Here is a 27392-nt window from a genome sequence, read left to right as displayed (position 1 = left end):
CTTCAGCTTTTTGCACAGCTTTACCAGAGCTGCAAACAAATCTGTCTGCACAGCATGTTCTTTAAATCAAGCATTTCAACTGTATGCAAAAGCCTGTGATCATTGTAACATATTAACTTTTTCTGTTCTCCTGCTTTGCTGATCTCCTGATCTGGAACACCTCAGATGAAGGCAGCTGTAGAACCAACCCTGAAAAAAATAACGCCTGCACAGGAGGAATAAACCTGCAGGAAATCTCAGGAGTTTGGTCATTGGAACTTCTTAGAGTGTCGTTCTTATCTCATAAAACACTCTCTTATGTGGTGCTTTGATTTCCTGAATCAGAAAAAAAAACCTTTTAGTATACTGCTTTCTCTTTGTGATTGTTTGAACTCTACTGCTGATGTGTAACAATGGGTTAATTTATCTTTAACTTGCTCTTGGTTTTACCTTTTTTAAAGAGAAATTAGATAATATACTTTAAAATATTTATTTTAGCTGAATGGCTTTGCACCAAAACATATTACAGATTTGTTGTCTGTTTTATAAACCACTCAGGTTGACTAGCTCACCTCTTTTTCTGCTCCACTCATCTGGAACAAACTTCCCGAAGGGCTGAAACCCAAAGTTATTTGTTCAGAGTTGCCTTATACTTGTGTATTTAGATTGTTAACTTTGATTGTAGTCCAACTGTTCCTTATCTGCCTTTATTATGCAACTGCAATGTACTTTATTCTGTTTATATGTTCTCATGTGCTCTTTATAATTCAGCTCTTTGAATTGTAGCACAAATGTTTATGCTTATAATTAAACTTGCAAAATTGATCTACATTATGAATCTGTAAATAACAAAAAATAAATTATTTATCTGATTAATTTATGCTGTATTCATTTCTGGATAATAAAGTTTGAACTTTGCTGATTGTGTAATTTATTTAAGGTAGTTCCAGTTGCAGTGGCGTTGTCTCCAATAAAAAAACCTATGTGTTGAATCGGTACCACCTTAACAACCCTGGCACCTCCCCCCCTTTTTCCTGTGTTTAAACTCCACCTTCATCAAATCTAGACTTGGTCAAAGTGCACGAGCAGGAGTTTGGAAACACTGGAAGGTTTTAGTAGTGAGGTGTTAGGAACATTAAACAATGAAGAGAAGAACCGTGAAACCTGCTGATTCCTCCCCAGAAAGGAAGGACAGGAAGGCAGCCAGCAGCTTGAAACAGCAGGGGTCTCAGTGAGTAACTCTAGCTGCTTAAAATCATTAACAAAGTTATTCTGTTAGGTTGTCAGAGATTAAATTAATCTGTCTGAGGAATTATAAGCTATTCAGGTTGTCCTTTTTATTATAAGAACCCTAAACAAAGTTTGGTTTTCTTACTTTAAAAAAATAAAACTCAAAACTGGGGCAAATGTTTGTATAAATCTTCCAGTTAATGTGCATAAAGTCCACTGAAACCAATTTATAAACATCAATCTGTCTATTTTATTTCTTATTTTTATTTTGTTTTTCATTGTGTGCGATACATGTACACTGCACCTTAATCCTTATTTATCTTGATATACTGTATATATATTGTGTATTCTTAATGCACCTTCTGTAACTTCTATGCCAATAGGTGACGAGTGAATTTCTCCGCTGTGAGATAAATAAAGCTCATCTCATCTAATCTAATCTTTATTAAGAAATCCCAGTTTAACCCTTTATAGGGAACTCAGTGAAATACTTTCAAAATCCAAATTTCAAGCCAATAGTTCTATTGGAATCCAGGATAAGACATTATTACCTTTGTAACATTAAAAGAATATGGATATTTTAATGGCAAAAATGAATGTCAATGTAAAAACAAGAAACGCCAACTTGCGGAATATATCTATATAAGAAAAATTAAAATGCTTCTATAAGAAGTTCATTAAAAAACCCTTTTTTGGTACAACATAACCTTAGAGGCTTTAATGCTGATACTGAAATGTACACTGTTTAGTATATAAACCTAAATATAATTGTTAACTAGGCTTATTAACTTCCGACTTGATTTGCAGTAGCTAATATATTATTTAAGAGCTCATCTTATTGGTCAAATGCCAAAATAAGATGTACAGCCATGTAGCAGGATTTTTGCTGAATGGCTGGATATAGATCTTGTGCTTCTAGAACTCACTGAGGAACAAGAGGGGACTCCATTTCTAAGGGGAATGCAAGTGATCAAAAACAGTAACGTGCCCTTTAAAGGATCACTTAAAGCTGTGAAGAGAAGCAGCTAAGAAGACTGCTGTTACTCTGCAGGAGCTGCAGAGATCTCTAGCTCATGTGGGAGAATCTGTCAAGACACATGTCAGTTATGTACTCCCTTATAATAATGGACTAAATGGATGATCGGCCATAGTTTAAACCAGGACTAGATCATGGTAGATCCCATGAATTGGATACATGTAGAAGAAGGAAAAAAAGCCTCAACAGAACATAGCTACGGTGAAGTTTGGTAGTGGTAGCATCATACTGTGGGAGTGGGAGTGTTCTTCTTCACCAATGTGCCATAATTTTCTTCAACTGAATAAAAACAAAACTGAAGTAATAATCTTTGGACCAATAGAGGAGAGATCTAAAGTTAGCACACAGCTTCAGTCGCTTCAGCTAGTAACCACTGATCAGGCCCGAAGTCTAGGTGTAGTGCTGGATTCAGACTTGAACCTCCAAAAGCATTTAAAGACAGTTACACGGTCGGCTTTCTATCACCTGAAGAACATTTCCAGGATTAAAGGACTAATGTCTGAGCATGATTTTTAGTCGAATTGATCACTTCAACGGTGTTTTCACAGGTCTGCCTAAAAAGTGGATCAGACAGCTGCAGCTGATCCAGAACGCTGCTGCCCGTGTCCTCACTAAGACTAAGAAAGTAGAGCACATCACCCCAGTTCTAAAGTCCTTACACTGGCTCCCTGTATCTCAGAGAATAGACTTTAAAATACTTCTGTTAGTCTTTAAATCTCTGAATGGCTTAGCCCCTAAATACATCACAGACTTGCTATCAGTGTATCAACCCTCCAGACCACTCCAGGCTCCAGCCTGCTCTGCATACCTAGAACCAGAACTAAACATGGAGAAGCAGCATTTAGTTCCTATGCTCCACTTATCTGGAACAAACTTCCAGAAAACTGTAAAAAGTGCGGAAAGCCTGAGTTCCTTTAAATCAAGACTAAAAATACATTTGTTTAGGATTGCCTTCGACTGTTCTAGTTAAACAGTTCAATTAAAACATATTTTCTTAGTCCTTTTTTGTTTCTGCATTTTTTATTTTATTTTTTATTTTTTTTCCTACTTGCTTTGATTCTGTTTTATCTTCCTGTATTTTAATCATGTAAAGCACTTTGCATTGTCTTTGTACTGAATTGTGCTATACATATAAATTTGCCTTGCCTTGCCTTGCCTTGCCTTGCCTACGAATGACACGGCTGCTGGTTATAGTTCAGGATGCAGTTGAAAACAGGCAATCCTGGAAGAAAAACCTGCAAAAGTTCTCAGCCTTAGTCTTCATACCCTGCTGTGCTTCATATGTGCTTTTTATTCATGATATCACCAAGTGCTGCTGAAGCCTGTTAATCACCTGTTCGTTTGGAGCAGGAGGGGCCCAGTCACCTTCCAGACCCTAGATCCAAAGAAAGATCTGTGAGAGGCTTAAGGATTGTTGCTCACACCCTCTTTTTTTCCTGTATTTTTTTTTCTTTTGCAATGAAAACAGTAAAAAACAGACTTCCACACAGCTGTTAGAGACACAGCTCAGGGAATCCCACGCTGCACATGAAAATACATGTCAAACTCTTTTTACCATACGAGCAGGCACACATTTCCTTCCACAATTATGCATCTCTTCATGTTAATCTGTGACAGAAATCTCGGTAATGATTGTAATGTTGCCAAAAGAACATTAATTCATTAAAATGCACGTTTTAAATTACATATTCTAAGTTGAAAACATATTTCTAGTCAATTAAATTAACACTAGTTTTTCTTGCTATACTTATTTACTTCTTGTTAGTCCTGAGAGGCTCATTTAATTATTTTTTCAAAAAGCAAACAGGAAATTGCAAGCTTGTTTCTGCACAATAAAACGCGCTTAATGAGCACCAGCTAATGCTGAAACTGTAGGTTAAGGTTGTAATAATAAATAGTGCTCCAGGAATATGGCTTTGTTTTCATTCCTGTTGGATAATGAGTATTCAGAGTCACTGAGGTCCTGTTGTGGTTTGTAAACCACTAACACATCTCAACACACACACATGATCTCTGTTTCACTCTGCTGTTACTCTGTGACATGATGCATTACCTTGCCCTTTGGATCGGAGTTCTTTAGCTCAACCCTGAACTAATTCTTCTTCTAAGCCGCAGCTAAAAGTCGGATCAGACGTTTGCATCTTCTAATCTTTGGCATGAATGTTCAATTAATTTGGAGCTTATAATGTTTTAGTTTGAATTGGTCCCTTTATGTTCGCTGGCCTGGTCACACAACACAATGTTTAATGGATTTTTCAAGCAACAAATGAGGGGGGATATTTAAATTAATTGTCTTTTTTTGCTTCTTTCGCGCAAATGGTCAGACTTAAACATACAGATGTTTCCAAACAGACTCATGTTTGGTCGAATATGACAGAGTTCATTTGAATTTCCCGACACAGACTCTGCTTTTAGGCATGAATTGTCATTGAGCTCAAGACCGGGGTCATACCAAAAGCTCAGTGTTGGCTAACTTTATCTGTTCCACATGTTACAAATCCTGTTTCATGTTTGAAACATTTAATAGTGGAGAATTTTTGAAAAGACCTATGGAGGATAAAAAGTGCCAAAATTAAATAAATAAATACAGCATTAAATAAATAATTAAATGTGTCAATAATTAATTAAATGTGGAATTAAATAAATAAATGTGTCATTCATTAATTAAAACCACGTCACTAATATAAAGTGCCACAATTAAATAAATAAATACAGCGATAAACAATTAATTAAATGTGTAATTTATTAAATAAATAAGGAATTAAATATATAAATGTGTCATTAATTTAATAAAATACGTCTTAATTTTATTAAAAATATATATATAATTATAAGAAAACTCATCCATCAAAGTTAGGGGGCGGGGTTAACGTGAATCGAGTCTCTGTAATCGATTTGCTTCGCCTTAATGTGCAGGGTGACCAATCAGGTGTTAGTTAACCGCCCCCTAACTTTGATGGGTGAGTTTGACAGATTCTTTTAATGGTTTCGATGCACTGCGACACAGGACCATGAAATAATTAAACGCACACTGAAATAATTATATATATATTTCTTTTATAAAATTAAGACGTATTTTATTGAATTAATGACACATTTATATATTTAATTCCTTATTTATTTAATGAATTACGCATTTAATTCACTGTTTATGGCTGTATTTATTTATTTAATTGTGGCACTTTATATTAGTGATGTGGTTTTAATTAATTAATGACACATTTATTTATTTAATTCCACATTTAATTAATTATTGACACATTTAATTATTTATTTCATGCTAAATTTATTTATTTAATTTTGGCACTTTTTATCCTCCATAAAGACCGTCCCTGTCTACTTAAAAAATAAAAATGCACATGCACAACCCTGTTAAATGCACGCCTATTAAATGCGCGCAAGAGCCTGCGTGAGATGCTGTTTGCATCACTCATAGATGCTCAAGCCGGACTTACACTGTGCAATTTTTTGCCCTTTTCGGGCCAACTTTCTAGTAGTGCGAGAAGTTTTTCGTGTGTCGTGTAGTGTACAGGGGGTAACGAGGGGGGATCAGCCTCCCATGACCACCTCCCGATCAGGAATCGTGAGGTCGGGAGAAAATAAAACATGTTCGTGGGCAAATCGCTCAGTCGCAAACAAAGCCTCCTCTTCTTCTTCCTCTCAGACAAAAACACAGAAGCATTGCAGGGGTGCAAGTGAAATGGAGTTCTTTCTGTAAAATTGACAGACTGTAGTAGCCATGTTTGCTCAGTCATGTCTTTATCCAAATATGTTGTCACCTTTTCTTTTTAGGGCTATTAGCACAAATTGCACAAATTGCCAAGGCAGTGCGTTTCACTCTAGTGAGCTTCATATTCCTCTTCTACTCAATTGGTTTCCGGATAGACGAATCTGAGCAGCGCCATCTCACTGCGGAGCTGAGTCCGTCGTGGTTTTTAGACGTATGGTGTGAGCAGGTAGATCGCATCAGAGCGTCGTGCTGCACAGTGTGAGAACATCCATCGTGACCTGTTAACTCATACTGTATAACGAAACCCTGCAGTTTTATCGAACAGAGTGAGCTGTAGCTGTGTGCAACGATTGAAAAACTCACACCGTCTATGCCTGGCTTACTTTCCAAAAGAAACTTGGAAAAGAAGATTTTCAATTTTTTCACTATGTCAGATTAACCACTGTTAAGTGAAAATGGGGAGGAACACGTAGGCGGACTTACGTAAACTTATCGCCAAAATGATTGACAATTAGGAGGACCGTTTATTTCGATGATCCACACAGGAAAAGAAAATCCTCCACTATACCTTTAACCAAGTTCCAACCATCTATCTGCTGATTTTAGGTGAAGGTGAGAAGTTAAGAGGCTTCCACTCTTCATCACGCTGCCACCACCATGCTGGTGAGCTGATACAGTGTTCTTAAGTTTAAAATTCTTTCCTTGACTCTTGCAACCATTAATCTTGTAAACAAGCTCAATCATTGTCTCCTCCTACCTTAAAGCCTTTCAATGTTATCTGTGTGCAGCTCCCAAAACGTTACTCCTGACACCCTAACATCCCGCCTTTCACCCATCCCAGCTTCTATCTATGGATAATGAATGAACTATGCCTATAAAAACTGGACTGGTCCAGTAAAATCAAAAGACAGAGCTGAACTCTACCCCTCCAGATAACAGTTACAGCTGGAAGGAAAGACGCAACCTGCTAGGAAACATTTAGCTAATATTTGTGGCTTTGCATACAGCATGGTTGAGCCTCTATGCATGGTTGTGTTTCTGTGGATTCGGAGGAAAATTAAAGCTGAATGAATAACATTTGTATATTAAAAGAAAGGAAGGAAAATACCTGCATGGATTTTTACAGCTTTTTAACAAATGTTAGATTCACCCAAAAAAAAGTTAATTCATCTTTAAACCTCTAGTCACACCTTTAATGCATTAAGCATCAATAAATTAGGAGCTGATGAATATGTAATGGTTGAATTCACAAGTGGAAGGAGCTTTAACTAAAAGCCATACATTTATTGTGCAAACCAGAAAGTGTCCAAACTTTCCCTCTTCTGACCTGAAAACTGGTACCAGAGTGAAGTCATGACCCAAACTATTGGTTAATGAAACATTGAGGGGGGGCTAGGGGTTAGAGCAGTGGGCTTGTGCTCTGAGAAGGTACCCGGTTCGATCCCCACAGCCTCCAATCCACTGGTCCCTGAGCAAGACCCTTAACCCCACACTGCTCCCTGGGCGCCGCACAATGGCAGCCCACTGCGCCCCAAGGGGATGGGTTAAATGCAGAGGTGAATTTCTCCAGTGTGAGATTTAAAAAGTTTAAATATTATTCAAAATAAAAAAAAAATCTAAAGAGATTGAAAACAGGATCCAAGCCAAAGTACTTAATTCTGTTCATGTTTAAATTATGCTTTTATAGCTATAAGCATCCATCCATTCTCTATCACGCGTATCCCTGCTCGGTTGTTGGGGTTGCTGGTGCCAATCTCCAGCTGTCTACGGGTGAGAGGCGCGGTCCACCACGGACAGGTTATCAGTCCATCGCAATATATATATAACCTGACTCCGCCAGATGGATTTGCTCCGCATATCCATCTGGAAACCTTCCGTTGAAGTAATTTTGGGAAATACTGGATAGCTGATTGGCCTGTGTTGGTGATAGACGGGCCAAATAAACCAATCAGATCAACGAAGCATATGACGTACTAACAGAGCGACGACGAAGAGGAGCCAATTGATAGATCAAACTCTTGCCGAAACCAGTCGGGAGAAGAGCAAAAACATCTTTTCCTCTGAGAAAAGCCTCCAGAGCAGCGTTTTGCTCTTCTTTCAGTGAAGAAATACTCTGTAATTCCGATAAAACTTGCTCGATAGCCACGCTAACGCTTGTTTCATCGGCTGAAGCCGCCATGTTCTTTAGACTGAACTGTCGCGCTTCTCGTTGCGTCACACCTCAACCCGCCTCAAAGCCAACGCTGATTGGACGTTCGTTTGGTGAACGGCTCCAAATTTTCTTTAACGGAGAGTCTCCAGACTGATCTGCGAGTGAAACCTTGAAAGCTCGCGAGGCTAGCATCTATAAGCAGTTTAACATAAATCCAACACCAGTGTTGGCTAACTTTATCAGTTCCACATGTTACAGATCCTGTTTCATTTTTGAAACACTTAGAGGTAAAGTGGAGCACTGTTTATTATTACAACCTAAAAAAAATACTATATTTTAAGATTTTCTGATGTATTATTCCCTTAATGTGTAAATTATCCAGAAATATAAGATTAACAATTGCAAAAACGTTGCAAACAAATCTTGACTTTAGTAATTATACCATGCTAAATTAGAGTTGTATCCAGATACACCATTTAAGTTTCTTAAGAGTATTTATAATTTTGAAAAATCATGTGTGGGATCCAGTTGAACTGAATCTGAATCTAAATGACTTTATTTCATTAAATGCAATAGATTAAAAGCCACCAATATCAGTGCAAAGACAAAGTAGAAAAGCATTTTTAACCTGAAAAATATGTATATAATCTAAATATATGAACATCAGTGTAAGAGGTAGTCTTGAGAATTTTTTTAAATAAATATAAAAAAACGTTCTTGTTAGGTTTTAGTTCTTGGCAGTGCTTAGTAGCACTGCAGTCAGGTAACCTGATGAATTATTCCCCAGTTTCTAAATCAACTCCTAAATGCCTCATCAGAGAAAAAACGTATTACTATAATGAGGGTATTTTTTTTTTCATAACTGTATTACACCTTTTTATGTTTTTTAAAAATCTCCTAAGAAGCTTTTGGATATATTTTCACAAAGAAATAGAAGTTATTAATCAAAGATGGAGTTAATTTCAGAATGAATGGCTGGCAATATGTGTCCCTTGAGCCCCGTAAAGACATTGGTCTTCAGCTAAAAAGGCTCTGCAGGCTGATTAGAGCATTAATAGAGGGAATGAAGGGAGGTATTGTCCATTAATTGGCTGTAGTCTGGAACTGTTCCTTCTTTCTGTTGTCGCCTCTGGGGAATCAAGACACTTAAATCTCAACCAGGCGTCTCTCCTTATCTCTGCAGCCACAGAGCAGTACGCAGCTCTTATGTTCATGCTGATGGGCTGGAGTCTGCAGCCCAACATGCACCTGCTGCAGCAGCCCTTCATGCTTCTCTGAGGGAACTCCTAGGAAAGTTCCTCTTGTTTTGTCAGGGTTGTATTACAGGAAGCAGGGTTAAAGGGTCATTCTGTTGCTCTAAAACACCTGTGTGGTATATTTTCTGTTGACTCTAAACAGACGAGTGCAGGAATGATTCATCGCTGTTTTATAAAAACTGTTTTGAGCAGAAAAAGATGAGCAGAGGGAAGAACTCATTAGGTTCAGTGTCAGAAATTGTTCCCGGTGTTTTATCAAAAGTACAACCAGGCTCGGACTGGGAACGATTTTCAGCCCTGGCATTTTTCCATCTACACCGGCCCACTTATAGACTTCCTAGAAGCACAGTCAAACGCGTGTATCTCAAATATTAAACACATTACCAATACACATTGTGGATTAACTGATCTATCTTCAAGCATCAAACGACAACCATCACCAAGACTCCTAAAATGCAGTTTTACTGGCTTTGGTTATTAACACGGACGTAACAGTGGGTGCCAGATTTTACTAAAAAAATTTTCAGATTTTTTTCAGCCTAAAAAATTTTCATAAACCGCCTGGATTAGGGATGGAACAGTTTATGAAAACCATCCGAACCGTTCGGTTCCACTGTCTCGGTTCGGTTCTCGTGTGTTTCGTTCGGTTCATGCGCTGCTCCATTTTCTCATAGGCGAAGCGTTTACACTCCAGAGCAGAAGGTGGCGGTACTGCGACCAAAGCCAACCACCAGTAGTAAACAAGAAGAAGAAGAAGCGAAGAAAAAAATCAGTTGTTGTGGAGAATTGTGTGGGTATGGCGAGTGGGAAAGAACAGGAGTTGGAAGACGCGCCAGCAGCACTTTATAGGTCTGCTGTATGGGACCACTTTGCATTTAGAGTGACCTACGATGACGGCGGAAAGAAAGTTGTGGATAAAACTAAAACATTGTGCAACACGTTTTGTTTATGCTAACAGCAACATGACCAACATATCATGCCAGATCATGTCCAGACCGCCTGCGCAAAGCAAAGCCTACAGCCTCCACTGTGGCGCTGTCCGCTCCGCTCTGATCCAGGGTTTCCGCGAATCATTAAAAAATAATTACAATTCATTAATTTTTGGGGATTTTTTCATTAATTTCATTTAAAAAAAAATTCATACATTTTTTTAATTTTTATTAATTTTTTTATTTTTCGGTGTAACAATAAACATATACCGAACCAAAAACCGTGGATTTTGTGAACCGTTCCACCCCTAGCCTGGATATACAAAATCTCGCCCAATTTCAACCAAAGTCTATTAATCTCTTTGGTCATAAATCTAAAGAAAAACATTTTTTAAACATAGACGGCCATCCTAAACTGCCAGATTGGGAACCATCCCAACCTGGCAACAATGCACGTAAGACGGAAACGTTAGCCTGTAGATTCAAAACCCCATCATGCACCACAACATGTTTTTGGTAAATATTCAAACACAAATTCGAAAATATAAGAGCAACATAGTAGTTTGGTTTAAAGAAAGCATTTTTGCTTTATTATAATTTAGTTTGTTGCAAGGATTTTGAAGTTTGAAGTAATAGAAAATTACACCATATGCCAACCGCCACAAGGATGTGCATGACAAGGAAGGGCTACATATATTGTGTGCGTCATTTAGGTAGTTAACATTGTATTACTTCTTGAGTTAATTACTGTCACAGGTAGGTGCTTCAGCCAGAGAGTAGGTGTGGGGGCCGGTATGATACAAGGAGGGCAGGCACACTGAAATTAGGACCGGCCCACCGAGCAAATGCGGGTATCCCAGATTACCACTCCAAGCCTGAGTACAACTGTTTTTCAGTGAGCAAACTGCTCCCTTCAAATAACCTATTGGTTAGAAATTCATCAGTGATGTATAGTGCATCTCATGCCGCTGCTACAGTCAACTATAACCCAGTTACCTGACTCTCATTGACTTTTATTCCTGGCTTCCGATGCAATCAGGAAAAAAACACGGTGCTTTTAAAGGATTTAAGAGGCAGAGTACATGCCAATATGCTGCTAATTAAAGCATCTAAATAATTGATCAGCAGCGGTGTGACCACAATTTGCTTTACTGGAGCATCCAGGTGTGTCTGTGTTAACATGACACCAAGTCAGTGAGTCATCAGCAGTGACCTTAGACGAGAAACCTCTGCAGCCCTTTAATTTGGAAAGTCCTATGAACCCATTTACAATTTACAGCCTTTTTGTTTTCTTTTATTTAAGTCCATAATTGCACGGTAAAACATTCTTCCTCTTTCTTTCCAATGTTCTGAAATTTTTTATCTAACAGTTTAAAATTTCATGAAGCATTCCTTTATAAATGAGATCAGTTAAAGGTATAGTGGAGGATTTTTGTGAGGATTTGGAAAAACCTGCCCTCTACACTTTAAAAAAAATGCACCCGCTCCCGAGAGGGAACGCCAATTTAACATGTTAGAGAGCGTGCACAAACCCATTTTTCCTCGTGCACGCTCTGTTTAAAAGTTGCTGTTCCCTTTAAGGGATTCTTCTCCGTTTATCAAAGTTGTTTCAAAGTTAAAATGTTTAAGGTTGAGCTCAGACCAAATGTTGGGTATGGTGGTGGAAGGGTGATCATGTGGGCTTGGTTGGCAGCCATATGACCTAAGTATCTAACAGAGTGGACTATGAACTAATCTCTGGGACACAGTATTATTCCTCTGTGTGATTTGGATGTTTCTGGCAGTCATTGTCCCTATTTAACTAAACTTTCCTCCCTTGTCAGTATTGGTAAGCAACAGGTTATCAACTGGACAACGATCCCTAAAACCACTGAAATTATGACGGAATGACTATAAAACCAGTAGATTAAGGTGTTAGAAATGGACCAAAATATCTCGGATTTAGACGTTGATGGAGTCCATCCAAATCTCTTTTTTTAGTGTTTAAATGAGGAAGTTATGTCCCTTTAAAAAAGCTGTTGCGCCACAGGGGGCTTCCTCGCGTTTTTTTTCCTGGGAGCAAGTTATTTACTACTCTTAACTCAAACTCGGTAAAACAATATAAAAAGGACTATAAAACAGGAGTAAAAAATAACAGAGTTTATTCCAAATCAGGTCGTTACAGGACAGAGAAAATGCTTGGAGCTTGCACAGCTGTGGGCTCAAAAGTCACGTCCGCGAGCGTCTGGCAAAAATTGAGCCCCGAACAAGGTCATCTCCTGCTTCTTATAGCTCATGAGTCTATGTGTTGCATCATGTTGATGTTTAGCTATCCGTATCAGAAACTGACACGCCATCCATGTCTTAAACTTCATGCAGCTTGCTTCTATGCCTCATGGTTACAGATAGCTCTCCTCTATCAGACCGGCTCCAAGATGTTCCCATATCCTGTGTATTTTTAAAGACACGAAGGCTGTCCTGATTAGATGACCTCCGTACACACAGTGACATCCACAATGTGAAGGAAGGCCTTCTACTCTGTCTAATCTGGCTAACAGAATAACAATGCACATGATGTATAAATAATAAACCTAACACTAGACATGGATGAATCAAGAAAATGTATTATTATATTATTGTGTTTTCTGCTACATTTCCATTGGATCGCAGGCTGGAAATAAATATTCCCACCACTGCAGATAAGTAAAACAGTTCTCTGCTTGATTTCAGGTCTGGTCGGAGGTTAAAAAAAGGTTTACTGATTGCTGTTGCTGTCTGCATTCTGGTACCTGTCGTTTATAAAGTAATCCCTGATTTTATTCAGGCGGTTATTTACACCTACAGACGTAAGTCAGGATCCTTTCTGCATAACAGAGGGGTTTTAAAGCTCTAACAAAAAAATTGTCCTTCCCCTTGGTGTGCAGTTCATGTGCCTTTCTTTGTGGACCTCGGCCGACCTGCTGATCTCTCCCTCAATCACACCATCAACATGTACTTAACATCAGAGGAAGGGATTTCCCTGGGTGTGTGGTGAGTATAAGACGGGTCTTTGTTTTTTTTTTTCTGTCATAGGTTTAAAGCATGTAGTGCTAGAAAAAAAAATTTTATTTATTTGTAGGTGATGTTTTATCTTCAGGCATACGGTTCCTGAGAGTCGGTGGAAAGAAGCTCAGGGGAAGGACCTGATTTGGTACCAGAACACTCTAAATGATGGGAATCCGGTCTTCTTATATATGCACGGTAACACAGGCACGAGGTAGGAGGATTTATACGTTCACACCTGATCCACAAGGTTTCAGGACTAGGGCTGCAACTATCAATTGTTTTGCAATCTGATTAATCTGTCGGTTATTTTTTTGTTTGATAATCGGATAGCCAAAGATTCTTTAAAGAAGAATTTTGCAACTTGCAATTGAAGAGTTCTGGATATAACATATTGGCAGAAAGAAAATGTTTTTTTTTTATCTTAAATGCAAAATGTTTATATATTTCTTACAATCTTAGTGTAATAATGTGGAGGAGTGAAGATGACGACACAAAGCAGGCAGGTTTAAACAGTTCTTTACTCTACTCCAACTGAGAGCAACTTTACAGAAAATCCATATACCGTAAATTCTCTAATATTGGCCTGTATTCCAATAGCGGCCGCGACTCTAACATTGGCCGGTCTCGCTGTCAGAGGAGGTAAATAATGGCCGGTCTCTAATACAGGCCGGGGCTATAAACATTTTTTCTGGGCATACCTCAACATTATACTTGTGGTAGTAAGTAACATACAAGTACCACAGCCCTGCGCAGCTGGACGACAGGCCCTGACTGCTGCCCGTCTGCGCGAGGAAGAGAACAGACACGCAGCAGAACAGGAGGAGCGTGAGTGATGAGGAGATTAAAGGGAGAGATGAAGAGGAGGAGAAAAACTGAGGAGGAGAATTAAACAGAATTGGAGGATTTTTTTTTTTTTTTTACTTCAAACCAAGCGAGACATGGTAACTGTACTTTTTCAATAAATGAACCTAGTGTTTTATAGGTTCAAATAGACACAAAATCTCATTTTTATTCATTCCACTGGTAGTCTGTTTTGCTCAAATAGCAATAGAGGGCTGTCTCTAATTCTGGCCTCTATCCAATAAAGGCCTGGACCGCGATGCACTTGAGTGAAATAAAGGCCCGGGCCTATATTAGAGAATTTACGGTATATACACATCCGAACAAACATAACTGCAATCTCTCCACTGAGTGAGAGTGGAGCCCCCTAGTGGTCCGCCACAATAACTGCTGTAAGTGGGTCGCTCTCTCATGTTTTAGAGTCTCTCTATATAGGATCTATACTCCAGTTAACGATTAATCGGTTACTAAATTAGTCGATAATCAATTAATCCGATTAATTGTTTCAACCCTATTTAGGACACTCATTTACTTCAGTACTTCCATTCAAAACATGAAGCTCATGTTGTTTCCCATTAATGTCACAAAGATTGATGAAGTTCAGGCAAAGTTAAGGCAGTTTCTGGTAATTTTGACGTTTGTGGCATAAAGTCAATAACTAGAACTGATATTTAATAGAGATGGACAGATACATCGGGCTGCCAATATTTTGGCCGATATATTAGCACTGTTTAAACTGCCTTTGCATCAGCTGCTATGTAAATGTCACTGGAGCATTCAGCAGCCACGCTTTGAGATCATGTGAAACTCGATGCTGGTCTCTCCATTTGCTCTCTGTAGGTGATGTTTTTTTCAATTTGTTAGTAATGTCTTTTCATTTTCATTTTAAATTTTATATAAAATTTGCTTTCATTGGGGCATTTTTATCAGAGAAGAATGCAAAAAAATCTAATTTCTCTTCATTTGAGGAGATGATTAAGACAAGTTGCCAAGAGATTAAGATAATCTAGGTTGAATAAGAACAAAGTAGTAGACTCCATGATCTTATTTAAAATGCACAATCTCTTATTTCATTGGGAAATCGTATTATTTGCGTGTTCAGAAGAACAAATACACTTATTTTTTTAAATTTTTGCAGTGAAAGTAATATTTGGCAAAAAGAATTGGCTGAAAGAATGAAAGAATCTGCAAAATTGGTTAAAGGATCAGGAATTGGGTTAGAGAAAAGTCGAAATAATCGGAATCAGCCTTAAAAAAACTGTATCTGTTCATTTCTAAACTAATACATTGTGCATTGTGTATCATATGTTCACCTACAGCAAATAAACATGCATATTCACTGTCATTAAAATTATTTCTTTGTTCCCTGTGGGTTTTTCATCAGTGTATTTTCATACCTTCCTCATAAAATCATTTATTTGTGCCTTTACCATTAGGGCTGGGTGATAAGGCAGTAAAATCTTATCACAATATTTTGAGATACTATGGTATTAATAATAAAAGTGAGGATCTAAAAACTTTCCATTACTTCTTTACAGTCTTTCTTAGGTAATTGTATGGCTGTGAGTTCATGTCACTGCAATCATAGTCCCAGATTCACACATTTAGATCTTAAAATAATACTAAAGAAGTGTGATTTATATCACTAAATATCCCACAGTACTCACATTTGATCATATTCTTTGATTTTTTTAATTGCTCGAATGAAAAAAGAAAGGGGGGAAAAAGAAAATAAGGATTTTTTAAACGTTATGATTTCAAATTTTTCATTTGAACAATAAATCAAAATTATGATCATATATTATGACAAGAAATGCATCCCAATAACCATAAAGGGTATGAACAATGCCCAGTCCTAATTGCAATGTAGGCAGGTAATAAGTCCTGCTGGAAAATATCATTTGCATCTATTTAAAGGTTTTCAAAAGGAAGAAGTATGAATGTTTCTATAATCGATTCGTTGACTGTGCCGACATTAAACTAACCAGTTTAACATTAGAGGCGACTGACATGGCCTCTGCTTTATGTTGGGCATAACATAAGGAGTAGAATAGCTGTTAGCAATTTCCTTGATGCCTATGGATATTACTTGGTCATGTATTTTAACCACTGTTTCCCTTCCACTAAACTTTCCATTCATTCTTTGAACTACCAGAATGAATGAGTGGCTTACCTTCCTTTTCATATCTCAGTGCTATTAAATATATAATGATATAACCTAACCTGTCTGGACCGTAGAAGTAGTTTTATTGGCCAATTTAATATTTTTATTTGTATGGGAAAAATTAGGTTTTTGGTTTTAATTAGCTTTTAACCTTAACGATCAAAATGAGAACAGTGTCTGAGTGATAGCTCTGTGCGGCATGTGTCACATTTCAGTAAGCTTCTGTTTTTTCAGAACCACCTTTCTGTGATAATTGGCTTGCGAGGAGAGAAACCCATCAGCGCTGCTACACATATTTGCTGCCATTTATTTATTTATATGTTATAGTAATCATTAATTTGTCTGCATGTATGTTTGCCAATTAATTTCCACAGAGGAGCTCCACACCGAGTGGGAGTGACAAAAGTAAGTAATCACCAACACTGATTAGTTCTTTTGCGTGACATAAGATTGGACTTTATCTTTCTAAATGATCATTTTTTAAACATTGTGGGTCAACAGTTGCTGAGTTCGATGGGTTACCATGTGGTGGCACTGGACTACAGAGGTAGGAGCTCTTTATTGTCTTCTTTCTTTGTTCCCTCTCTCCTCTGAGATCCAAGGTCCTTTCCATTTCATTTTCTCTTCTCTGAAGCCCTATGATCCCTGTAGACCTTTGCATTTGCTCTCTGAGTTGTTGGCTGTGAAGCAGCCTAAAAGCAGCAGTTCAACCTCAGGTCAGCCTTGATTGCAGGTTTCCCTCTTGAGTTACAGTAGTGCCATCTCCTGGTGGAGAAAAGCAGTCTTTCTACAGCTCTGTGTCAAAGCTGCAGCTGATGTCAGAACCTTTGGCAGGTTTTGGAGACTCCACCGGAGAGCCGACCGAGTCTGGCCTGACCACAGATGCCCTGCATGTGTACAACTGGGTCAAAGCTCGCAGCGGGGACAGCCTGGTGGTCATCTGGGGACACTCTCTTGGCACTGGGTTAGCAGAAAAAACACAAACCTTTACACTCTGGCATCTTAAAATTAATGTTGGATCCAAAATTGAAAATGCAAACAGTTAAAACCAGATATTGACAAACAGAGTGAAAAAACACACCTATTATTTTCTCTCTTTTTTTTTTTTTTAGGTCATCTAGAGTCAGAACTTGAGTTGAGGAGGAGATGGCATCCTCTTTCTTAAAAAAATCATCGCTCGTCTTAAATGAACATCCCCCAATACCATCCCATGTGACATTTTAATACTGAATGTGTAAAATTTCTACTATTCATTAACAGTACACTGGAAAAACTCCAAATCTAGATAAATATTTTTTTCTTAAAATAAGTGCATTTGCTCTTGGATTGAAGAGGTAAAAGAGCGATTTTGCCAATGAAACAAAACAATTTACACCTAAAATAAGAAAACACAATTGCATTGTCTTATTTTAAGTGCATATTATCCAATTAACTTATTTTAAGAGTAAAAATACTCATTCCATTGGCAAACTATCTAATTTACCTACTCAAATTAAGGGTAAATACACTTAAATTTTTGCTTATTTCTGGATTGTTTTTCCAGTGTAATGGCAATAATAGTGCTCTTACAATATTTTACTGCTTGTGGGCTTATGAGAAGCCTGAGCAAAATAAATAAAATGAAAGAAGTGTCCTACCATGACTATGAAGCTGATCTCAGTGGGAAATTTGTCCCTATGTAGGGGCAGGGATAGCCATCAGGGACTGACTGCAGGTCCACTGTCAGCACTGGAAAATAATCCAAATCTAGATAAGTCAAATTTTCTTAAATTAAGTTTATTCTTGAATTGAGGAGGTAAGTGAGACAGTTTGCAAATAGAACAAGACGATTTACATTTAAAATAAGAAAAAAATAATCACATTGTCTTATTTCAAGTGCATATTATCTAATAATCTGATTTTAAGAGTAAAATATTTTTGTTGTGAGTTGCCTTGGCCTACCTGACATGTAACAACTATACCGTGCATATTGCTTTAGGTTAATAGAATAGGCAATGCATGCTTCCAAAAAAAAAATATTCCACCATCCCCCTTCTTTTTTTTTTTTTTACAACTAGACTACTGACTAGACTTACCAAAAATAATTAATTTGGGTGAAATGGACACATAAAAATACAACTAATTATTTTTTAACTTTCTGTCAAGGGTTTTTTGTGAGTTTTTTTTAGAATTGCTTTCTAATCTGTAGGTTTCTAACAGACATTTGCTGCAGTTTTGGCTCATTTTCCATAATTACTTTAATGGAGGAAGTGATTCAGCGTTGAAAGCAGCCTCACTCACAGATTGGGATCCGTTTCAAAGGTTGATGGGGGTTTTTTTTGGCCAACTTTGTATCTTGAGCTATGATTCCTTTAATTGTCCATTTTGAGGGTCCAATTTGTCGTCATGCGTTTAACTTCCTGGCTGATGTGTTCGGATGTTCCTCACTGCAAAAACATCTAAAAAACGGCTCAAATGTTCTTAAAATAAGTGTATGTACCCTTAATTTAAGCAGATATATAAGGTGATTTGCCACCAGAAGGAGAATTTCTATCCTTGACATAAAATTATTAGATATTATACACATGAAATAAGATGACAGGTTGTTTTTGTCTTATCAAGTTGTTTTGTTCTTAAATCAAGGGCGTAGGTTTGATTTGAACTTTGGTAGGGACACTATTGGTCGGGTGTCATTGGTGCTATGCAATATGCATGTCCTTTTTTAAGCTCGATGTAAGCATCCGTACTGATAAGAGGAATTCATTGTTAAAAGAGAGAAGCATCCTTTTGCTACATTAATAAAAAATGTATAAGCACTACACTCATTAGATGCTGTTTATCAATGTTTGAAGTATCACCGGCTCTGATGAATGTGGAATTAGGACTTTTGTCCACTTTGAAAATCTTTTCATTTGAACGACTATAAGAGAGAAGGTAAATACAGGATTTTCCTTTTTAAGATATAGAATTGTGCAGAGTTAAACCCCACTCTTATATTTTACCTACTGTAGCCTACTATGCTCTCTCTGTATCAAGCAAAATAATACATTCATTAATATATTAACTTCACTATAAAAGTTGAACATCTGGGCTGTAGATACTCTGCATAGCCCATTTCATGTATTTTATCTGGGGCTAAAAAAAATTAATCATATTAATTGATTATTTCAATAATTGTTAACTAATTTAGTATGTAATTTATCATTAACTGGAGTATGGAGACTTTAAAACATACAGTAATATAAATGTAAAATGTGCCTTTCCCCGACAGAGCAACCCACTTAGATCAGTAATTATACCAAAATTATCCCAAAATTGTAAAAATACAATATATACATATATATATATGATTTAAAAAAAAAATTGTCTGTCAATATTCTCCATCCAGAATTCCTGAAGAGGAAATATTTTAGTTTCACCTGGTTTATTTAGACATCACCTGAAGCACTGAAGGGCAGCTGCTTCACCTACAAGCTGCCCCTGCATCATTATTACTGGATATCTGTGTTTCCTATAATCATATAATGTATAAGTGCATTTTTAATAGTAAAGGATTTAATGAAACACAACCTTTTATCATCGTCCTATATTGCTTACTGTCTGACTGTTTAAATAGCTCCTTTCCTTTTTTAGTGGCATCGTCTACAAACACAACACTAAGAATGAGCTGTAGAATGAGTGTATTCAAATATAAAATCACTTTTAACAATTATAAAAGACAATATAACACTATCTTATCTGGAATTTAATAATATCCAAAATAAACAGCCAGATTCAAGCATTTTTACCAGACATTAATGTTTGTACTAATTTACTTATAGAATGTGTGGAAATCTATGTAAGATAAAATCAATATTAATATTCTTCCTCTGTTTGTTCTTGTCTTTATCCTATTTCTAGAAGTATAAATAGTCAATTAAATTACTATTATTATGTGGAACCCTAATTATGCTTTTTAAACCAAAAATAGCAGATGTATAGACACCGTTTCTTGTTGTTATACTCTATAAGAGAAATAACACCTGCTAATAATTATACCTGAACTTCCTCAAAGAGTCATCAAAAAATGAAAACAGTAATAGCAACTCGATATTGGCAAAAAGGAAACCCTCACATTTTCTTTTTTAGTTGGCTGTGGCTAAGAATCAGAAATGTTGATGGCTTACAGCCTTTATTTGCCCATTTTTCCAGCAGTCTTCAGAACTCCTGGCGTTTTATAACAGAAAAAAAGGCTTTTGTTTTTTAGTGTACATGATATTCCTTTTTTTTTTAATTGGGACTTGTTTTGTAGCCTAATATTAATTGTAGTAACCGCTGCATTCTAGTGTGAATAAATTTTCAATTTTGTGCTCCAAGTGCACGCAGACTAAAAAACAGCCAATCAGAGAGAGAGAAGGCGGAACCTAAGGCAGAACAACCAATGAGAGTGGAGTTAAACAGCGCAGCACAGTTCCATGCGCTGCTACGAGAAAGCGACAAGAGAGACCAGGCAGAGGAGCTGCGAGAGGAAAAGACTACTGCTGTAAATTATAAACATGTTGCTCGCATCCAATTATTGGTAGGGACAATTAGGTCGGTTCAAAATTTTGGTAGGGACATGTCCCTATGGTCCCTATGCAAACCTACGCCCATGTCTTAAATGTAAACCATCTTGTTCCATTGGTACATTTTCTTACTAACCTACTCAAAACACGGGAAATTGGCTTAAAGCTACAGTGTGTAATTTTCAGCGACATCTAACGTCCAGACTGCAGCAACATGAACGTCTCCCCCCCACCGCTTCTCCCCCTTCAACAGTACGGCGAGCGTTACGGGACAAAATGTCTTCCACGACGTCGGAATCACCTACCTTCTCAAGTGATGAGGTTTGTTTACATAGATAATTTTACAGATAGTATTTCATTAGTCTGTGTAGGGTATAGATTTCATGTAGACTTTAGATAATAAATATACCCGTTATTTTTTCTACGTCGTTGTGACGTTTTGGTGAGCTGCTTTGCATGGTGATATAAACAGACGAAGTAATTGTAGTCATTAGTTTAACAGCGAGATTGTGTTCGCTAGAAGAATATATATTCCCCGTTTACAGAGTCCAAGTCTTGTTTGTGGCACGGGGGTTACAAGGCGAGGAAGAGGGAGAGGAAGAGGGCAGAGAGGCCGGGGTGGGCGTGCAGCTAGGGCCAGGCGAGGGAGGGGTGCCAGCGGGGTGAGAGCAGAGGAAGAAAGGCTTGAAGATCTCCAAAGGAGCCGGAGAGAATTAACCGAGGTATATATCCAGAAAATTGTTTTACAGAAAATTACTGAATCATTACCTGTGAAACGTCAGGGACGTTGCTGAATAAGTATACTGGAGAGTAACAGCATCATCACGCAGCATGTTATTGTTTTAGACAGGTCTGAGCATCCTGTACTCCAAAAACTGCAGTGATATTAGACAATTGTGTGTGTAGGATTAATTACCTGTCCAAGAGAAAACTGGCAACTTGAGCGTCACTTTGAAAACCTTTTTCCTCCATCAGTGACTTCCATCGTGTAAATGCCGTGCCAATGTTGATCCGTGTTTTTTGTCGTTTCTTCTCACGCTTGCGTTTATTCTCGTCGTGTTTCCGCTTCTTAGATGACGGGGGTTCGGTGTCCGCCGCTTTTCGTTGTGATACAGAGTAGGCATGATCCTCCATTCGTCTGATGTTTGGCCACACAGTGCCAAACAGTTTGCAAAGTCACTCACGCCCTGCCGCCTTGTTCACCTTTCTTGTTACTGAAGCGCCGTATACCTGCTTCTTCTTCTTCTTTGGTTTCAGGCAGACTAAACGCTTCTCAGGCATAATACTGCCATCTACTGTTCAGTACCGTCTCAGTTAATCTCTCTCAACTTGCCGTAGTTATTTTCGAGCGTAATGGGAGATCTCGCAATCGCTAGTTTGTTGCCTCTGCGCTTGCCGTAGCGCAAAGATGTCTGCCCCCATGGCTGCGAGACCCGCTCCTATGTAATTATAAATAACGAATTCTAAGGCAACGCAAATATTATGGTTAAAAGGCTGAGCTCATAGGTGATGATAAATAACATAGTTATGTATAATATGTTAAATTTCTGACTTTATATCCCTGTAATTATTACACACTGTAGCTTTAATTAAATATCATTTTTTTCATTAATTCAATAGTCAGTAAAACTACTGAAGAAATGGAAGGAAGTGGTTAGGGCACAGAGCTTGGAATCCTAAGGTTCTGAGTTCGAGCCCCACTCCCACAGCCTGCCACTCTCGATCTCTGAGCAAAGACCCTTAACCCCCAATTGCTCCCCGGGCGCTGCACAATGGCTGCTCCCCAAGGGGATGGGTTAAAATGCAGAGGTGAATTTCTCCAATATGAGATCAATAAAGTTCAATTATCTATTATTTATTGCCGCCTCTGTAGCTCCCAGTGATGATGGTGTTTTCAGGCTTGCTCCAAATGTACTAATGGTCTAACCTGACTCCGCCAGATGGATTTGCTGGATTTGCTCCGCATAGCAAAGAGCAAAAACATCTTTTCCTCTGAGAAAAGCCTCCAGAGCAGTGTTTTGCTCTTCTTTCAGTGAACAAATACTCTGTAATTCCGATAAAACTTGCTCGATAGCCACGCTAACGCTAGTTTCCTCGGCTGAAGCCGCCATGTTCTTTAGACTGAACTGTCGCGCTTCTCGTTGCGTCACACTTCAACCCGCCTCAAAGCCAACGCTGATTGGACGTTCGTTTGGTGAACGGCTCCAAATTTTCATTAACGGAAAGTAACCAGACTGATCTGCGAGTGAAACCTTGAAAGCTCGCGAGATCAGGACGGTCTCAGGAGGCTAACAATGGTCACCATGGCGCCAACTTTTTCATTTTTGTTCAACCAAACACACAGAATGCCTTAAAGAACAACATATTTGTCTCCGGCTTCTTTTTATCTGGTATTTAGAGTAATGGCTTCTTCTTACTGAGTGGCATTTAAGTCCATGTTGGTACGGGACCTGTTTCAGATGGTTAATTACTCCATCTTCTCGAGGTCTAATTTGTTTTGCGTTAATTTGCTCAGATTGGAGTAAAACGCCTTCATCTCTTGGGGTACAGAACTCAACTTTCTGGGCTGTTTATACAGATAAAAATGATGACTTCAGACATCCGGAAAGAGGATCCATAGATGAACTAGATTCCCAGATCCTGATATTATGGCTGATTTTGTTTTTCCAATGATTTTACACAAAGAAGCAGGTTAAAGCAGTCAGACTCCGAGGCTAAGAAGGCTAATATGCATCATGTTTTGAACAGTGTGTGGTGATATCTGGTTTTAACTGTGTCTCATGTTCATCCAAAAATGAAGCCTGACATTTGGCACTAAAATCTACGTGGCGAGGAGGTAAAAGCTGGACAAACTGAAGGCTGTGTTTCTGTGCAGGGTGATCTCCAACACTGCGGTGAAGCTGCTTGAACAAGGTGTGTTCTACTGCTGGCCTCTAAGGACATGTTAGGAAAGTCTCGATGCTAATTTGTTCTACTCCTGTTTAGGCGTCGTTTTTGATGGCGTGATTCTCGAGGGGGCGTTCAACAGTGAACGACAGTATATGCCGTTTTATGTTTTTGGCTGGGTAGGCTGCACTAACCAAACATTTTTCACAATTTCTAGATTTTTTTTCTGTCGCTAACGACTTTGCAATGGTTTTTTTTTTCCTTCCTTAAAGTATTACATGACATTTCCAGGCATTAAGAACCTGTTCAGGTTCCTGTGGGAACAAAAAAAGGTTGTCTTTCCTACAGAACAAAAGTGAGTGGGTTCATATGAGCAGAATATTACAAGATGCATCATATGAAAAGAGGATTTTCTGTTTACCAAGATATGTTTTTCAGTTTGAAGAAAATGAAGAGTCCGATTCTGTTTCTTCATTCAGAGGATGATCACTTGGTTCCCATAGAAGTAGCTCGACAGGTAAGGCTTTTTATTACTTTCAGGCAATGTTTGCTTTACAGTCATCACTGTAATTCAGCTGTTCTGTTTAACTTTCTCAGACGTACGAGGTTGCTGCGAAGGCGCAGGGTAAAGACAGAGTCAAGCTTGTGACATTTGATGGTTCTCTGGGATATCTGCACAACGGCTTATATCGCGATCCGAAGCTTCCCGGTGTCTTAAAGTGAGAGAACATTTCTTTGACTCCTTTTAGTGTGATTGGGATGTAGTTAAACACTAATGCACCTTCAGCTCCTGGCTGCAAAACAAGACAAACTAAAAATTATCTGATTTTTATCAGCTTTTAAAGTCTTCAAACTCTTATCATATACAAAAATACAAAAGAATCTGAATTTTCATTGTCTTAAAAGCAGATGTAGCCCAATTGGAAATGCTTAGTTTGAAAACTATGTAGACTCCATGCTCTTGCAATGAAGAATCACCTTCAGCAACGAAAGCCCTTTTTCCACTGAAAGCCCCTGGATTTGTATTCACCCAGTAATAAGAATCCTGGGTAATTCATCAGTGTGCTTTCCCATCAATCTAGAAGCCCCCAGGCAATCAGCCTGAGAAACTGCACTACACCTACAGTCCTGTAGTTGGCAGTAATAAAAACACACAACTTGTTCTCCATTTACCTCCTATGTATGCTGCCAGCTATAAGTACATCCCCAAAGTTAAAAAGTTTTAAGTTTTAAAAAGTTTTTTTTTCTATCATCTGCATCTGGACAGAGTCTTTTTTGAATGTATGATTCAATTAGAATAACAATTATAAAACATTTTACACAGGTATTTTCTTTTATTATAATCAACAGTTAACTCTCAGATATCTACAGCAAAAACACATAAAAGTTTTTTATGCCAAAACGTTATCTATAAAAGTCCACATGTGCATTTATTTATATTAAGCAGCTCTGCTTCGACACAATTTAAAACCAGGCTGTTTGACTATACAGGTGAGGGTATTAGGTGTACTTTCTCATCTTAGGTGTACTTTCTCATGGGTTACAACCAAATCACTGACCAATGTTAAAGCTGCTGCCATTCCACACCGGCCAGCCCTGATCACCCAGGGCTCTGCCACTGCTTGAGACACTGACCACAAGAATAATTCAAGCTGAAGTATTAAGGTGTACTTTCTAGCTTAAAAAAAGATCTAAATATAAACATCTTTTGTAGACTTTTTACTGGTGGAATAGAGCACTGAAGCTGTATATCAACTACCCCTCAAAATCCTGGAAGGGACTGGGTCCGCAGAAGATCCACAGCCCTGGTAAAGTGAATTTACCTGCATAAATGCTACCTGGGCGTTCAAAGCACCAATCCTTTTAGTGGCAATAGAGTGGGCTCATTCATTTTAGCATTTATTCAGTGTGACACTTTCAACATGTCGACCATTCCTGTTTGCTGAATCAATCTATCACAGCCATAACTGTGTGTTTCTGGCTGTACTTCTCCTGGTTGGCGACTCCTTCCCAGTCTCAAGTCTTCTGAAGGCTATAAAACGTTTGGTTGCTGGATTTATCTGTATTTAGCTCATTTGTTCTTCTTCAACTCTACATAGCATCCCTGTCCCTAATAAAGACAAGGATCCCAGCATTATGCTGCCACCACTGTATTTTACCATGAAGTTTCTTTGTCTTCCTTGGTAAAAACTGCTAATTTTTTTTTACAATTTTATTTCCTTCTTGGTTTTCTTCCTGCAACCTTTCCATATAAGTCAGACATGTAGAGTGTAGAACTATAGATCTTACCACATAAACCAGTTTTAACTTTCTCCAAAATCTTTGCGGTGTCTCTTGGGCTTAATGAAGCTGTTTATCTAACAAACCTTTCACAAATAAGTTGTGTAGACATTTTTCAAATGCTTTTAAACATTTTTTATTTGATAAAAGTAATTTTAGAGTCTGGTCAAAACCATAACATTTTTTAGGTACTTTTTATAAACTAGAAATGAGAGATTTATGTTTTTTTTTTTCTGCAAAGCTTACACTGTTTCCTTTTATTTCCACTTGGCAGGGAGTTTGTGAATTCGTTGTAGCATTGGAAAGAGTACTTGGACCTCGGATAAAGACGGACCTGAATGTAACAACAAGTGTTATTTTCTTCCACTGGTTCGAACACCTTCTACCATCAATAAAACACAACAGACCCGGCCGGAAGCCCATCATCAAGCAGTAAAGAGCCTAATGCTCCGATTTCAGAATCAGAATTTTGGATCCATCTTTTAGGTAAAACCTTCTGGAAAGATCATCCAGTTTGCATTCAGGAAATAATCTGGAAAAATTAATCGACAAAAGGTTGAATTTACATTTCAATATCTAAGCAAATTATACATGCAACAAACCCAGAGTGGAATTTGTTTTTTAATACTTTAACATTTTCATAAAATCCTTTAATAATCACATTTTTTTAAATAACTTTTAATTCATATGCAATAAATTGTTGCAGCTTTTGATAAACATTGAAAGTACTGGAGTTGAATGATTGGTTAAACATACTGAAGTGTTGTATCCTTTTTTTGTAAAGTCGGTTTCTTATCCTCTAAATACAGAACATGTAAAGCTTCAAGATGATTTTTACTGTAATAAATTCATTAAACCTTTTGAAATCCTCTCTGTGTTGTTAAATGCTTTTTGATTCATGCATTGGAGCTCAGTTGTGGGAAAGAATTAGCTGGAAAGCCAGAGGGGTTCTCTCTTACACAGGCTCTGATTAGCAATTTAAGACTAAAAAATTATTTTTCTTTTCTTGCATTAAAAAGTTCACAAATTTCGATGGAGTATGGGTTATAATATTGGTTTAGTGTGATACAAACAGAAGAAAATGACCAAATTTCATGTCCCTGCTGAATAAAAAAAATCCCACAGCATCACAATGCCACTGCTGTGCTTCTTCACAGAGATACTGTTTTCAGAGTAATGTGCAATATTAGGTAACATTCTACATATAGAATTTTATATGTAGGATGTCTCCAGAATGTATTTAATTGTGGTCTTATTCTGCCATGTTTCTTTGGTTTCCCACTTTTCTCAAAGCAAACAGGTCCTGTAATGTCCTTCTTTTAATAATGGCTTTCTTATTAGCACCCTTTAATAAATGATAGAT

General features: G+C 37.8%; 2 protein-coding genes across 2 annotated transcripts in view; both read left to right on the top strand.

The window, feature by feature from the left end:
• mocos (molybdenum cofactor sulfurase) overlaps window positions 1–346 on the top strand; it is a 28329-nt gene extending 27983 nt beyond the window's left edge. The window contains exon 15 of the mRNA XM_038281431.1: window positions 166–346. Within this exon, the coding sequence (XP_038137359.1) occupies window positions 166–222 (57 nt within the window). The 3' untranslated portion in view covers window positions 223–346. The remainder of the gene's footprint in view (window positions 1–165) is intronic.
• A 689-nt stretch (window positions 347–1035) lies between these two features.
• On the top strand, window positions 1036–26900 carry si:ch211-117n7.7 (uncharacterized protein LOC751622 homolog). Its single transcript, XM_038281398.1, has 13 exons — window positions 1036–1210; window positions 13022–13137; window positions 13216–13321; window positions 13428–13547; window positions 16715–16745; window positions 16842–16887; window positions 17175–17304; window positions 23739–23776; window positions 23849–23928; window positions 24022–24104; window positions 24188–24266; window positions 24347–24468; window positions 26304–26900. Exons 1-13 carry the CDS (start codon window positions 1122–1124, stop codon window positions 26323–26325), a joined length of 1062 nt encoding a protein of 353 aa, XP_038137326.1. The 5' UTR covers window positions 1036–1121; the 3' UTR covers window positions 26326–26900.
• The last annotated feature ends 492 nt before the right edge of the window (window positions 26901–27392 follow it).

The sequence above is a fragment of the Cyprinodon tularosa genome, unplaced genomic scaffold, assembly GCF_016077235.1.
Source record: "Cyprinodon tularosa strain WSP-4 unplaced genomic scaffold, ASM1607723v1 ctg170, whole genome shotgun sequence".
In the NCBI taxonomy this organism is placed as follows: Eukaryota; Metazoa; Chordata; class Actinopteri; order Cyprinodontiformes; family Cyprinodontidae; genus Cyprinodon; species Cyprinodon tularosa.
The sequence above is the reverse complement of the archived record's forward strand: the minus strand, read 5'-3'. Positions and strand labels throughout refer to the sequence as shown.

Excerpts from the sequence above, each read along its gene's own strand:
- si:ch211-117n7.7 (XM_038281398.1), top strand. The coding sequence starts at position 1,122 with ATGAAGAGAAGAACCGTGAAACCTGCTGATTCCTCCCCAGAAAGGAAG. Across the intron at positions 16,888-17,174 it reads GGTGGCACTGGACTACAGAG|GTTTTGGAGACTCCACCGGA; the intron begins GTAGGAGCTCTT and ends AACCTTTGGCAG. Across the intron at positions 24,267-24,346 it reads CCATAGAAGTAGCTCGACAG|ACGTACGAGGTTGCTGCGAA; the intron begins GTAAGGCTTTTT and ends TAACTTTCTCAG.